We start from the raw sequence: 16,612 nt of genomic DNA, 5'->3' as shown, positions 1-16,612 counted from the left end.
CTTGAATTGTAAAATTCTAATGGAGTACTAAATAATAGATGAATTTAAAACAAATTGAAAGGTCATGGATGAAAAAAAAAATTGAGTTTTTTAATTGAATATAGTAAGAGTACTTAAAAGTCCAACACTGTTTTGACAAGACAAGGAACCAAGGGATTGCTGAAGGGCAAAATGGGTGGTGGGATTAAAGGAGAAATCCGCTTGCTAAAAGTTTCAAGCAAAAGGGATTCAAGTCAATTCTTCATCTTGTCGCTTGTATAATGCATCCATTTTCGTGAAGGAAAAGGATTGAAAAGAGATAAGGACATGGCGATGCAAGGCTATCTGTATTTGCCTTAACCTGTGCTTAATTATCAAGATTGTGAAGTTTTTGAGTTGATTTTAGTCCAATAGAAAGGCTAGGAACTGGACGACAACCTGTCTTTGATAGGATGAGATCCGGTGTACCAACTGGCTTAAAGTAGCAAAATGGACTATTCCAGTTGAAAGGTATATAAGGTTACACTGCATTTATAAGCTGAAAATAGCAGCTTGTTTAACTCTCTCAGACAGACTTATCCCAAATTCTAATTTGTTCAGTTTTTTTCTTTTAAATACCGAATTAAGCATAAATTCGACCAAATTGGATTGAAAAGGAAGGGCATGTCAACATGAATTCAATAAATGCAAGATATATATATATATATATATATAGATGTGTGACTAAGTCTTCCTTTAATTAATGTCCATTTGGTGGTAACATGCTTCATTTGTAAGCTAAGTATTAATGTAACTAAAGTTCACATTTAAGAGAAAGAAAATTGGGAATTACACCAGAAGTTACATGGAGAAATGCTATTGTTCTCGGTGGCAATAAGCATTGTCACATTGCTCGATTGAAGGAGAAAGTACTTTGCATCAGACAATAACAAGTTGCATGATACATCCCACTTGAATGAAGACCTAGAATTTTAAGTCATTTGGCTACGGCACAGACTACGGTGACATCATATTATTAAAATCCGTCGATTGAATAATATATATATATATATATATATGACAAGAATATTTAATTATGTTATCCAATCAATGGATTATATATACCCCAATACACAAAATTTCATTGAAATGAAATTTTTGTATCCTTAATTGAGCAAATATATACATGTAAGTATGTATATATATATATATATTTTAAAAAAACTAATAGGTATGTATGTATGTATGTATATATATATATATATATGTAATTCTCTTGCATGATTTGGTTGACGTCTGTTCGGTCTGGGGGTCTGCTTTAAGGTGGTGTTGATGCTGGCTCTCTGGCTGTCTACGGCGCTGGTTGTCTTTGCCTTGTGGTTTTTGAAGGTCCCAAGTGTTGGTCCTTTATTATGGTTGTTCTTGTTTTTTAGGTGCTCGTTCTCCTGCCGCTTCTTTTTGGTTGGGGCGCCGGCAATGTTCTTTTGTTTCGAATGTTTTGTTTTGCAGCTGAGACAACTGCCAGATCCTTTTTGTGCAGTTAAGCTTTAATGTATTGCGATTTGTCAAACCGATTTTCATTCCAACGGGAGTTGCAGGCAATTACAACGCGAGAATAGCATTGACATATCGAATGTATGGTTAATAAAATCAAGACCTAAACTCAAAATACAGAGTTTCTATAAGGAGATACTAACAAAACCGGCCACATTGTTTGAGTTTAATTAATCATATTCTTAATGCCTCAACTAATTTCTCAAGTATTTAAACTTTTTTTTTTTTTGCTACAACTACTGTTTTAGGTGACCAATTGATCATTAATCAAGGTGATTTTAAAGCATTTTGGATTTTATGTTATACAAACTGTAACATCATTTATGCTTTGAGACCTAAGTATTGATTACATGCCGGATCGAAATTTTTTATCCCTATTAAGTATTCTGTTTGATATTTTTTTTATAATTTTACACTATGTGTTCAAAAATCTTAACTTTTAAATTTTAAATTTTAATATAAAAAGTTTAAAAGATATATAATGTAAAATTATAAAAGAGACATAAATAAATGCAGAAGATTTCTCTTCTTATTTTCTTTGATTCCTCTCCTAATTAACAACTTTAACATTTTAAAATATATCGAGAAAAAATAGAGCGAAACTTCTGGGTTTTCAAAAAAATGATTTTTTTCTCAGCATGTGCTTGCCATTCCTTTATTGGAATAGAAAAGTGCCATCATCAATAATCAAATACATTTATAGCCTTGCTTCATACTTAAGTTGCTTAGAAAGCAATGCTATTGATTTGCCATATATGGAAATATCTTTATCACAACCATAACCAAAGATGAAGCATCGCGTGACTTGCAAAAGCTTACACATGCACAAGTATATATGTATATCTGCCTGGTAGTCAACCAAACCTTTTAGGTTTCTGTTGGTTGAGTGCAACTGATGCTGCACATTCATGGCAAAATGCCCGTGATTCGAAGTAGGGTATAGCGCGGCTGTTTAATTAAACATCGGCCATGGCTTGGGTGTTCGCAGCTGTAAATGTATTATTTTTCTAGTATGTCAACCAAACCCTTTCTTCTTTTCCAGGTTTCCACACTCGTCTTTTGCCTTCTTCTTCTTTTTTTTTCATTTTTATAGGTCTTTTTTTAAAATTCTTTTCATTTATATTTGTCAACATTCAATAACTATTGCAGGTGTATTACATATCTTGCTATTTTTGGAACTAATTAATTTCAATTTTCCTGGGTTCTATATGGCTTCAATTAATTCTTCTACAAGAAAAATGTTATCCATATTAAGTGTACATATATATTTATATATAATATAAGGTGAAAAAAGAATAAATTGAAATTTTTCTTAAAGTTATTCATTAGGGTAAAATATTTGATTTGTTTAAGTTTTGATTATAATTTCATGCGGGTTTATTAATTTTCAAAATAAACACTTCACTTCAAACATTTAAATAACAATAATACCTAAATGTGAAAATTCTAAAATATTTTTCTTTTTTTTAATTTTTTTCTTTTCTCAAGCCAGTCAGTAGCGTTCTTTTACATCAGTTGGTCACCTCGTGACTAGATTTGACGGTGATTAGCTCCTTTAATTTGGCGCCAAATTAATAAAAAATAAAATTATTTTAAAAATATTATAACGTCATCAAATTAATAGAAATATTAACGGTTGATTAATTATTGAACTTATGTATTTGGAACGATTTGTTTATTTTCAAATCTAATGGTCCCATAAGGAATTATGGCTAAAACTTAAAAAAATCAAGTATTTTACCCTATTTATTAATATAATGAAAGGGATAACCCCATTACAGAAATGAAACCTATAATTAAAATGCTAAATCAAAGTTAGCGTAATAACCATAAGATTTTCAATATCTGAAACATCAAAACAATGACACAACCACCCATTAGCAAAGTTGAATACAGCTTAAACCACAAAAATCATCTTCCCTGTTAGAAAATAGCACTACTTACGGCCAAGCACATACCCACATACTATAAATATTGCAAGTACTCGGTTTAGTGATAGCTTAACCGTAGAAGTTGAGAACCTTGCCATCACCATTTACCAACCCATCCTGGAAAAAATTGAGAAAATCAACCAGTAGCACACATACAAGACTAGTAAATTTCCATCCAAAATAAATTGTGAAAGAGATGAAAGCACCATCCTTAAATCGGAATTGATTTACGTTTATAGAAACATTATCGGCAACGAGCAATAATATTTTAAGATTGAAGATGAATGCAAAAGATGAGCAACTGTAATATTTATTAATATTTTTTTAAATTGCTCCCATCTTAATTATTTTAAATTTTCAAAAAATGTCAATTTTTATTTATCGCGAGACACACCATGATTCAAAATTATGACAAAATTCACATCACATGTTAAAAAGAATAAATTTTATTATTCATCGTAAAATAAGGAAGAGAAATAGGTTTAAACTGTTCATTAAAAATTATATGTACTAGGGGAAAAAAAAATAGATGGAACCCTGCTTACATTAAATGAGTAACATGGGGAGGATCAGTATGAATATATATTTGAGACTTTGAGTGTATTGTAACTAAAGGTCATTAAATACCCATTTATTTATAACTCATGAATAATCTGAACTACTCCTTGTTTGAATTTTTTTTATTTATTACTACTAATTAATAAATGAAAACGAGATCACACTGTTTATTGCCCAGAATTTTGTTGGATTTGAATGGGTCTATAAATTAGCAACAGGCATACATCACAATCCAACTGCCTGCTAGACAGAAGGAAGGGTTATAGACCATGAGCCTGAGACCTGGATGGGTCATATTTCATACAAGATGAGGCCTGGTGAGTCCAGTGGATTCATGAATTTTGTTCAGCATGGACATGCAGGTTGGCCCCGGAATTTTCCTTCTATTGGACCCTGCAGCCTATGGACTTGAATGAAAACCCAAAACCTCCTTTGCTTCGGCTAAATTAAAGCAGCCGTCCACAGATCGGGATAGATTTAGTTGGTACGTATGAAATTTGGAATTGACTTTGGCTCGTCTGTATAAATTTTATTTTTAATTCAAATATTTCAAGATTTTGTAAACATATCTAAGAATTAAAATTACATAAAAGATAATAATATGATAATATAATATTTTCATAGATTCAAATCGAAAAAATTTTATTTAAGATTTGACCCTAATTAGATTAAGTCTAAGTATCACTAATCCTATATTTATAAGAAATGAGATGAGTGTTGGAGACTTTCCTTCACCTAATACTACTTAAAAAACATGTTTTTTTGAATTAAAAACATGAACTCGTAATAAGAAATATCAAAATTTACTCAAACCTTCATTAATGTTAATTTTCATAATAGATATTAGGATTGAGATAAATCCAAATTAAGAAAAAAAATTTTATGGATGAAAAAGTTAATACAATAAAAATGTTACACAATTAGATGAAGTTGAATGTCAAAGATAAATACATCTGTTATGTTGGAAGTATAAGTTCATGGCATAGTCACCTTGCTCAAGAATAGATCTATTGGTTCTTGTTTCTTTTTTCCATTATATCAAAAGAAAAGCTCCTTCTAACAATCTTCAATTCAGCAGGCTTTGTCTCTCGGAGTAGGCTGCCAAATCAACTAACACAAAATTCGGTTGTAGGCAAGCAAACTCTTGTGCATCTCTGCAATTTCTTCGGGTTAGAAAATAATTCTGGGAGAAGGTTGAATTAAAATAATCTAAGCAACGTCTTTGCTTTTCCCGCCCGTTGATTAAAGCCACTAATTAAATAATATATTATCAGAATTAGCTTGCAGGTAACTTTCAGAATATATTCCAAAGAGATATGGCCATGCACTCCTTTAAACTTGACATGTCCAAGTTCGTGCCTCCCCTGGACAGCACGTCTCGTGATCAACGCTTCTGTCTTCTAAGCCTCACTTCTTGACTGACTGGTAAGAGTTTTGAGTAGACATCCTGTATTACTTTGTCTTTGATCTTCTGGCTGTAAGAAGTCGTGGTGTGGCAGGTTGATAACTAACTCCAACAATAATTGAGCTATTTATATATATATATATATATAGTTTGACTGCCGAAGCTTAATGTTCAAGTATAAAGAAGTCCTTGAATCCTAATTCTTTGGGGCGGTCAAACAAAATAAGTTTGATTTTGCCAACGTCAATGTATGTAAAAGCTTGTTTTCAATGCTATTGAACTCATCTCCATGACCTAGCGATGAGCACATTGCTCGTTCTAGCCTTATATGTTATTCATGAAAACTTATCAATGTAAGAAAGATCAACTTAGTGAAGTTTTCAAATAATATTAATCTAGAACTTAATTTTGAAAAAGGAAGGAAAAAACAAATCAGACTTTGTCTTTTTGAATATGAAAGGCGCTTCTCTTTGCTTGTATAAAAATGATGACGGATAAATATTTGTTAATTTTTAGGTATTTATATGTGAATTTGATTATAAAATTTAATACTTATATCTTGTTTGAACTCCATTAACAATATTTTATGAAAATCTGAACTCTTTTTATTTAGTTAAAAATTATATGAGTACTCGTTATATAATTTGATCAGACTTTAATTTAATAATAAAAAATAAAATTTAATTAATTTTATGTATTTTATGTATTTTTTAATCAAAATTAAATTACAAAACTCAAAGTAAATTTTATATTTATACTATTTATAAATAAATGATTTATTAATTATAAGTAATGCGTACTTAAAAAATAATATAAACATTAAAAATTCATAGCCTATAATCAATTTCGAATAATAAACACTTTAAAGTTACTACTTGTATCTTTCTCAAACTCTTATTCTATTGAAACATATCAAATAATGTTTTACCTAATATCTTTTATCATCCTTAACTTTCATGCAATTGACTCTCAACTTTCACGTGAATAATATGTAAATTTAAGATAAAAGAAAAGGACCAAAAGTTTAGTGGTTATCAAAAGAATTACTAATATTTTACTTTTAAGTCAACAATTAGTATAGTTAAACAATTGTTGCAACGAAGTCATTCATATATCGATGGAATCACTTTTTTCTGATGAGAATGATTTGCTAAGTGTCACTTCATTGGCATTTACCTCTTTCCCAACATCTTGTTAATTAGAAGCTTCCTTTTTAACTTAATCCACCCCAACACACCACAAAAAAAACCAAACAAATAGAAATAAAATCAACAGAAATTAATTAATATGATTAATCAAAGAATTTTGTATTAATTGAGTTGAATTAATCTTTTCTTTATACACGTGTCAATCAGATTCACTACACGCCTCATTCTTCTTATAATTATCCACAAAAAAACAAAACACGAGCCTAAAATCCAATGTGGTCGGCAATTCTTTCCACGCACCGAAAAAAGGTCGGTTTCAACGACTCCGACCACCTCGGCTTGAACTTGACGAAACACTTCCTGAACTTCCGCTTCCGAAAAACAAATCCGACCAGTAATTTCCCAAATCATCAGGGGTATATCTGACAAGTGACTCAACCCACATTTTCTTCCTCAGCTGCATTCCGCCGTATTTCTCGAAAAACTCCTTGTAGATCGGGACAATCCGTCTTGCCAACGAGATTTTGATGTCATCTCGGAGTTTCGGGTCGGCTATGACCCAAGAAGTTTGTTTTGTGTATGTTTCTTCAAAGGCTGAATTAAATTTTCTAAAATGATCTATCACTTGATCAACTGGAATCTCAGCCGTTGAATTTTCAGGCAGTGACGCGACCACTTTGCTCCATCCCACCCTCTCGTAATTCGTGGCATACTGTTTCACTTTCAGTTCGTGCCTTGTGACCCAATCGTCACCTAGAAGGAACTTCAGATTCGATTGGCGGACTTTTCCGACGATGTATTGGAGATTATTTGCTAAGAACAAATAAGAAAGCGCCACGTCTTTATACATCGCGGCTTTCCCGTCCAGTTTGCATAGCATGACGAGGATGAGCCAAGCTAAACGGACCGAAATCGGCGATGAAATGCTCTCCTCGTTGTCGGGGCTGCCGAAGTAAGACTCGGGTAAAGGAGATGGAATCGTTAACGGCCAATCTGCAAGGATGTCGGAGAGACTCCCGCTATAGTCGACGAGGAAACTGATGTAATTCATAACGTAGCGTGTAAGAGGGTGTATTCCACCGCCTGCGAGAGTCGATTTGGATGAATCCTTTTGAATCGCCATTTCGAAGTCCGTTAACATCGTTCTAACGGCCTCACCGAGCCTGATTAAGGAGTTAACGGCGGTTGATCGGACGGTTGAGGTTAATTCGAAGCTGAAGATTGATTCAATCTCGGGCCAAAGATCGGAAACAGCCTCGTACAAATCCAAAATACGGAACATTTTCTCGGGAGTTTTCTTGCACTTTGCTACAGTTTCTGGGAATCCAAATAACGCCAAAGCTCCTTCTTTCGAAATCTCAGAAAAACAAGATTCTCTGATCTTATCCGAAACCGAAAACACGTGATCACAGAGGATTCTCTCTCCATAAAACAGGGTCTTAACCGCCATTTTAACAGCGTTTAACCAATTCTTAATCTTAAGCTCCAAGACTTCCCAATCCATCTTTTGAATCTGCTGAAAAGTCAAACTTTCAACTCCCAGATGATAAAGAGCTTCATCGACGATCGATTTCCGAATAATCTTGTAAATTTTGAGGCATTCCCTTGTGTACCCAGCTGATATCATGGCATCGGCAATGGCTTTTAAATCGGTCATTGCGGCTAGGGAAACTCTCTCGACCTCGGGTATCGACTCATCCTCGTCCCTCTCGTTTTCAGACTCATTTTCGAAGTCTGAAAAGCTAGACCTCGAAGTCGAAGGTCTGGCAGAAGAGTGAGTAGAAACGGATTCCGGGTCAAGATAATCCCGGTTCGACTTTAAAATTTGGTAAAACTCCCTCTCGAGCCGTTTCATGGCAGTCTGCATCAGTGTCTGAGCTGGGACAAGTTTCTCGGAACTTGCTTGGTGTGAAGCCAAGTATTGCATGGCTTTTTGCAGACCCTTAACGGAACTCAAGTACAGCTTCGCTTCTTCCCGATTGTCGTCGGAGAAAAGAGAACCGATGTTACAGTGGGATGAATTGCTTTCCGATAAGGAGTCCCATTTAGTGATGACGAATTCGGCAACTTCAATGTTTTCCTCCATTAAAGACTCGGAAAAAGTATGGGGAAGTGGAGAAGCAGGAGGAGTGATCCTAGTAGGAGATGGGGATTTGAAGAAGACGGTCCTCATTCCTTTCCTTGGCATGCAACCAGTTCTTCCAGAGAGCTTTGATGGAAATTTAAACGTCAGACAGAAAGAAGTAGTGATGTCGAAGAAGAGAAGAAATGTGTTGGTATGTTTTTGCAGAGCAGTACTGATGTGGATTATGGGGTGCTGTGGGGGGTATATATAGAGGGAGTAGGCGACAGCTAGGAAGGCGCGGGGAAAGGTCAAAACAAGAAGACTGCGAACAAGGTGAGGAGGGACAGTCCACGCGGTTGAATATCATAACTGTAGCGTTAATTTTTGGGTTGCTTTGCTTTGCTTTTGTACAAATGAAGTTTTGCGTCCAGGAATTGGACTCTGTGAGCCTGAAAATGACCAGTTCCTTTGTCAAATTGCTCGTTTGAGATAGCCAGCTAGCTTTCCTTGCACTTCCATTACTAATTATTGAACTTGCAATGGAAATTAATTTGATTTATTTACATTATTTTTCTTTCTCCTTTCTGGGGCAGAAAAGGTCTAGAAGATTGATTAGATTTTGTTGGTAAAGTGTGAAAGGAAGGTAGATTTTTTTGTTTTCACTAATGGAAAGAATATATAATTAAACGATTTAGTATTTTTCATGGATTTTTTTGAGGTCCAATCAATTTCATTTAATTACTATAAATAGAGCCAACCTAGCATTTTTGTTGTAGCCAACCTAGCATTTTTGTGTGTTCTTATTTGTCTAATTCTACAATTTACTGAAATTGATATATATCTTTTGTCCCGAAAATACGAAAGTATTTGGCTTTAATTATACAAAAACATCAACTTCAATCAGATATATATATTCATTCCCATTTATTTTGAATTTTAATATATGAAGATGTAAGGCTCTCGTGTTACTATTAATCAATTGATTAATACTTTTTTTAAAAAAAAAATAATTTTTTACTGCTGGGCCACCATGTAATATTTTACAAATGAAGGACTGTATTCCTTTTCAGCCACTCCTTTTCTTTTGTCAATTTTTAGGCCACACCAATCTTTAGGATTTATTGATTCCATCGTAAATCAATTTCACTAAAAGAAAATCGCCAATTTTAATCCGGGAGATAAATGAAAGAACAAAGAAAGATTTAAGATTAGAGACTTGATCGGTGTATTTGTAATTTCATTTTTTATGAAATATGATACTTCGCTTTAAAAAAAAAAAAAGAGAAGACACTCTTTATGAGTTAATTTTTTAATTTTTCACTTAATAAGGCCTCAATTTAACCCTAAAATATTACTTGACGTGATTTAAAATTATGTAATTAATTAACTAATGGTCAGGTAGTCAATAATTAAACAAAAAAAAAAAAAACGAGTGCTTATCCAGGGAAGGATTTATATATGTATAAACTTGACCTTAAAGAGAGAAAAAATGACATACGCACACATTATTTTACTTGGAAGTTGGAAGATTTCCAATTGCTATTGCTCCGGCCCTACCCTCGCCCCAATAAGCTTATTTTAATTTCATGAAATTTGACGATGGAGCCAGCAGATTTAGAGGAAGCCTTCGCTGCACAAGAGTCTTGGACCTGTTCAATATTATCGAAATATTCTAGGTCTCCAATTACTTACCCTTAAACACGCTTTTTAATCATCTTTTCTCTACATATTTAGATGTATAATCTTTGTTCTTTTACCCTTCTATTAAGTTAAGAAACCGTGCTTATTGATTTCTTCTTCCTCTTTTGTTTATTTTATTTTATCATTATACGTTAAAATTATGCATTTTTTTTGAATTTTTTTATTGAACATAGCTAGTTAATAGTCTATCATAATATATGTACAAATAATTACTTCAATAAGCCTAAAACAAAATCGATACATCCCTACAAGTTTTCACTTTCCATGGCCCAAATTTTGCATGCATGCATGCATGCATTCGACCAGTATTACAATGACCGATCTCTATTGACAAAACCACAACCGCATGCAGATGCATATGGTGACGGTTTTCACAATGGTTTCTGTCTCTGGTTTTGCAGCCAATTTGTACAAAAATAGACAAAAACAACTTAAGGATAAGTTGATTATGATCAGCAATCTTGCTGTTTCTTCCAGCTCCTGATTGTCTGAAGTTTCAGAGTTGGCATTGAAAAGATTTATGTTTTGGATTGTCCTTTTGTGGTCGGAATTCAGAAACTGTTTGATTGAGTTAACCGAGTCAAAAAATTGGATACCTTTGAGAGGCAGCAGTCAACCAAATATATATATATTTTGACGGAGGGAACACAGTTTTGGGGTATGGCATTTGCCCACAATAAATTATTCACCGAGTAAATGCACTTCCAGAAGATGCAAGTTTACAAATTATAAATGATGTACCAAGAACAAAAAAATTACAGCTGTCCGGATACTGCATTTAGGTGGGACTTTTCAAATCCAATTCTATGTTGCTTCTTTCACTAGTTTACTTCGATTTTTCCAAATTTTGGAGGTATTTGGCTAATTAATTCTCAACCCTTTCAATGGAATTTTAGATCATTCAGTCAATATTTTCAGCATTGGAATGGTAATCCACCTAGTTTTACATGGCATTAATATTCATAGACGTCCCAAATTGGACTTTGGTTCTGATATAAACATAGCCTTCGGAAGTTGGGAAGTCCATGCACTTGAGAGCATAAACAAATGCCGGTATGTTATTAAAGTAAGGGGCAAGCAGAAAGGAGAAAAAGGCTCACCTTGTGGCGAGAAAGCAATCGTCCTTGTCATGATAATTGTTGTTTTCCTCTACATCACCAAATATGTCATGACGGCCGTACGTCATGGCGATCGTCACTCCCACTGAATTTCTCATCTTTGTCCTTTTCCTTTTCGGATCGGCCATGCTTTGTAGTTATGATCAAACAGACAACATGATGCATGTAAATTCCTGGTAAACTTCACAAAGAGGAACAAACCATGCCTTGTGAGAACAAGGCTTAGCTAGCTTAACCAAGGTTAATGTTACAAAAGTTACGAAGAAAACCCCCCAGCTTGTATTTTCACTTATTCTTGACCAGGCCACACAGTAATTGAGATTGCAGGCATACAGATCCCAATTTTTTCCGCTCTTTGCAGACTTCTAGCCGATGGCGTTTGCATTCTCTTAGTTGATTTGTTTGTTTTCATGATGGTCCAGATTCCAAAAGGTTTAAAACCAATCAGCTAATTGTTCAGAAAAGAAATTGCAGTTTCGGCTTTTATAAGTGAAATGCACCATTTGGCTTTAGGGAGATTAGATTAAAGTAATAGTAGTAATTAATCAAACAGAGACTATGACAGTAATTAATAACATTAATTAAGTATGTATATGTCAATTATTTGATTCCAAAGTCACCACTATCTAAAGAATTCATTTGTTCCTTCCCCTTTTGCAGGATGAAAAAATGGATAATAATTAAATGGGTTGATTTAGTCAAAAGTTGACAGCATTGTGGTATCTTTACCCTACAGCAACATAGTTTATTAGATAATGTAATCGGTTGAATAATCTCTCTCACTTGTTTTTGTGGTTGAAGCTACCCTTTTTTGTTTTATTTTGAGTTCCTTGATGAAGGAGCTAATGCATTTGTCTTTATATATATAATATATATATTAAATGTCTGATTAAGAAGTTAATTAGTTCGGGATGAATAGAATATTAATTAGTGATAATTAAATTGACATTAGATTAAATATAATTAACGGGTGCTATACATGTGATTAAGTTCGTGGCTTCTATGGTAGGTCCAACATTGCCTTGCTTTGATTAGATAGAGTGGCAAAAGCCAAAAGGCATGGAAATGTAAACAATTCCTTCGCAAACAAACAAAAATGGAAACGAAGCAAATAAAAACGCATGCTTAGTTAAATATCATTTAGTAAAACCCACTTAATCCTTATATCTGCTAGAAACCATGTGACAAAAGAATGTAGTGGATAAATAGTGGCTAATTTATAGAGAGAAAAAATTGTTAAGGTAGTGAGTGTTAATATAATTATAATAATTATATATTATACAGATTATAAGTTAAATAAATATAATTTTATTACATAATCGTAATTGAAAAGAATCGTGCAATTTAATAAAGTCATACTAATTTAACCTACAATTCGTTTTTTTTTTTTTTGAGAATATACAAAATAATTAAAGCATAAGAAATAACACCATGAAAACTAATCCACGGGAATTTTGATATCTGACTTAACGTTGTTCTTGGGCTATTGGCTGGTCGTTGCTTGTCTACGTTTATTCTACTTTTCTACTAAGAGGTAGAATGAAGGGAATAAATCACGTTTTAAATTGCAGGCCTCCAACAGCCACGCGTTCGGTCAGTTGCCCGGAGACCAAGGCACTGAAAAGAACGACTATTTCATGATTGGTGTGCTCCTATTAAATAAATCAGCAAAGGAATATCTATATTCCTTCTTCGCCTTCTTCTTCTTCAAACTGAGAAATGTTCAACTAATTCTAAATCATTGGATTATTGAAACAATTTCATTAAAATATTCTTTGAAAAATGTTGTCAGAACTTCATTTCTGTTGCTCTTTTTCTTCCCGTAGTTTTTTCTTGCTTCAGCTGCCAAGGTTTTCGGATGCTCATATCACTGAAATGAGCTAATTTTGCCCAGGATTTCAGATGCTCTATCATATAAAAATGCTCTATCGTAGGAACTGATACAAAAATTTTTACTAGAGTAGAAGGTGCTGTGAAAATATATCATACAGATAAAGTTAATATAATATTTTTTAACAGCAATTTCAGTGGAGTTGCATGATTGATTTTATTCAAAAATCAAATCAATAATATTTTTAAATTTCATTGGCATTTTGCTTTTCACAAGTAATTTGGGTTTTCATTATATATATCCATTTTAAGTGAACATATTGATTTTTATAAGTAATTGGTGTTAGGGACCAGTTAAAGTTTTATCGATTTTGAGGTTTTTTTTTTGTTTATTTTAATTATATTTCATTATTAAAAGGAATTCTCTAGCTTACAAGCTAGACTTTTCAAAATTTTGGAATTATTCAGTCAAATGTCAAGGATTTCGACTTTAAACTGATATATTGAACTATTCATCAAATCAAAAAATTCAGCCTTTGAATGATTCGCTTGTTCCCCAATTTGGTAGAGCCTAAGTTTTAATTTCAAAAAGAAATTAATGAATTCAATCGCCTTTTTCCTGTTGAAAGCATCAGTTGCATGTGGGATAGATGCCTGATTAAATAAAAAACTTAATTCATTTTCTCATAAAAGCAAAATCTAAAGCCTGGGGACCATGCATGCACTGATTAATGCACCCTTCAAAAACTCCAAAATTAAAAGGCAAACAGTTACGTGAAATTAAAGGTCGCTGAGCTTCATGATTGAGATCCAGAAAGCGCAATTTCCGCTGCCGAAATGGTTTCTGGATCATTAATTGTGTCGTAGGGGCCATGGTACGTACAGCCAAAAAATTAGATTTTGTGTAAAATCTTTAAGTAAAAAATTTAATATTTTTTATTATTTAAATAAATTTTAAAAAGAAGTTAAAAGAGGAGAGGACGTGACATAATTTCCATAGATCAACGAATTTAATGTCGTTGATCCGAAAATTTTTGACATTTACTTTTATATTTTTTCTTTAAATATGAAAAAAAATATTAAAAGATAATTTTATATATTCAAAACGGATATATATATATATATATATATATAAGATGTTTTTAAAATTAAAATCTCAAAAAAGAAAAATTATTATTGAGATTAATGTTAATTGGAAATTGCGGTGTCTCTTAATCTTATATTGATGTGTGATGAAGATATCTAGTAATATTATGTGTTACAAAAGGATCAAATTAATAAATTCTAATGCAGACTTTCTTGTAAACAAAGTATAAATTAGGTTCAACGTGCCTGGAATTAGAGAGATTAGATTAATTAATAAAGTAACAACCAAGCAAAGAGTCAATTAAGAAATGACGAAGCAAGTGGTTATTGGTTAATAAACAAAACACAATTATTAATGATAAAAACATCACTTTGATGCCTTTTTCTTCTTCTTTTTTCTGACGAAGCACCCAAAGGATTGCTCCATCGTAAGGCTTGATTAAGTCAAGAAATTAATAATTTATATATAAATAAACTATAAAATCCTATTGGGGTTTCTTTTTCTTTCTATTTTTGAGTTTCACTTAAAATAATAGGAAAATGAAAGGAGCACTACACCAATTCCTTCTTCATAGCCATCGTCTAGTTAATTGGTTGCTATGAGAATCATCAGGTGCTCTTTCCCATTAATTTTTTTTATATAATTTGGCTTTTGTCTTTATTATTAGCATTATATTATATACCTATCCAATCCATGACAATTTGATTTCTGAGCTTAATTAATGCTCATGGGGTCATCAATCTTTTGTAAGTGATGAATTAGTTATAAACTTTGATATATATAGTAATTTGCAGGCCCCTAACTCCCAAAATATGTGGTCCATTTTGAAGAGACCAAAAATCATAATATTGACTGTTTCATCATTGGTGTGCGCCATTAAATAGATAAGAAATTAATTAAGGAGAATATATCAAGTTTAAATTTATAGACATAATTTTCCATCTTTAATTCAATTATTTTGTATACAAAAATCAATATAATTTTACAATATTTATCTCTTAAAAAATCTTTAATTTAAAACAGTAAAAATTAAGTAAAATTTTATTCTTAATTAATTGAATATGATCTAGTTAATTAGTTTAAGAATTTAGATTTATGCTAAATTACTTCACGGCAATTAAGAAAAGTCCCACAAACATCTAAATATTTAACTTATTAATTAATATATGATTTTATTACTTAAAAAAATATGAATTCAAATATTTAAAAAAAAAAAAAACCTAATGTGAAGGCTGGCCATGACGTGACTGTGTTGAAAGGTTTCCCATGCTGGAAAAAGCTTTCACTTTCAGTTCCACTGAAATTTAAAAGATACCAACCAAGAAAATCCTGCGGGCCCTAGCTATGTTTGTTTGCATACGTAAATATCAGCCCCACCGCGTTCAGTGGCAGCAAAGGCGGTCCAATGAACAGCCTGCCCTTTTTTTTGTGGCCTATGGAAAAGGAAGGGAGGGGCTTTTTCAGTGTAGATAGATGAAATGTGAGGTATATATATATATCTAACAAAAGTCAAAAGAGACAAATTTCCAGGGTTCAACTGTTCCGTTTAGATTATTGAAAATAACCTGCTATGCCTATGGGCATGTACCTGGTTCCCTGCTAATGTGTGAACTTGTGCTACACTTATTCTTCCAAAGGGAATCCATTATTTATCACAAAAAGAAAGAACCCATAGCTTCTGAGTCTTTTTAATGACTAAAAGATTTCATGCAACATCTTCTTATTGGAGAGCTAATCGAATTCAATACATAGAGAGACAAACTCTTTCTTAGTACCTTTAATCTGGCTATATGCCAATGATTAAACCAAGAATAATCAAGCAACAATTAAACTAGCTGACAAGCCTATACACCTAAGCCTCTAATTTCCACAATTAACAGATTAATGCCCCAACAAAAGCAAACCCATTATTTTCTTCGACATTTTGTTAGAAAGATTCGAGAAAAGAAAAAGAAGAGAAAGTCGTTCGAGATGCAATGAGTCTTTAATCGATCAGTTTCAGTGTGAACAACTGAAGAGAATCATTAGGTCAACGAAATAATGTGAAGGCTCTCTTTTTCTGTGCATGTGTCATTAATGTGTCCAAACTGAGTGAAATTCTCTCACAATGGCATGAATGATCTCTACATTATAAAATCTTGAGCTTTAAGGAAATTAAACATGAAATTGACAAATTTGTTGCCATTTCTCATCAAGAATCTATCAACAGTTGCACCCACAATTAAGTTTTGGAACAACCCACCTGCAAGAATAAGCT

At 32.7% G+C, this 16,612-nt stretch overlaps 1 protein-coding gene across 1 annotated transcript; it reads right to left on the bottom strand.

Annotated features, from left to right (window-relative positions):
• LOC18590769 (exocyst complex component EXO70A1) lies at window positions 6,685-8,866 on the bottom strand. Its single transcript, XM_018128312.1, has one exon. It carries the CDS (start codon window positions 8,740-8,742, stop codon window positions 6,871-6,873), a length of 1,872 nt encoding a protein of 623 aa, XP_017983801.1. The 5' UTR covers window positions 8,743-8,866; the 3' UTR covers window positions 6,685-6,870.

The sequence above is a fragment of the Theobroma cacao genome, chromosome 9 (genome assembly GCF_000208745.1).
Source record: "Theobroma cacao cultivar B97-61/B2 chromosome 9, Criollo_cocoa_genome_V2, whole genome shotgun sequence".
NCBI classification, from domain to species: domain Eukaryota; kingdom Viridiplantae; phylum Streptophyta; class Magnoliopsida; order Malvales; family Malvaceae; genus Theobroma; species Theobroma cacao.
Note: the sequence above shows the minus strand (reverse complement) of the source record. Positions and strands in the feature narration are given on the sequence as shown.

Excerpts from the sequence above, each read along its gene's own strand:
- LOC18590769 (XM_018128312.1), bottom strand. The coding sequence starts at position 8,742 with ATGCCAAGGAAAGGAATGAGGACCGTCTTCTTCAAATCCCCATCTCCT.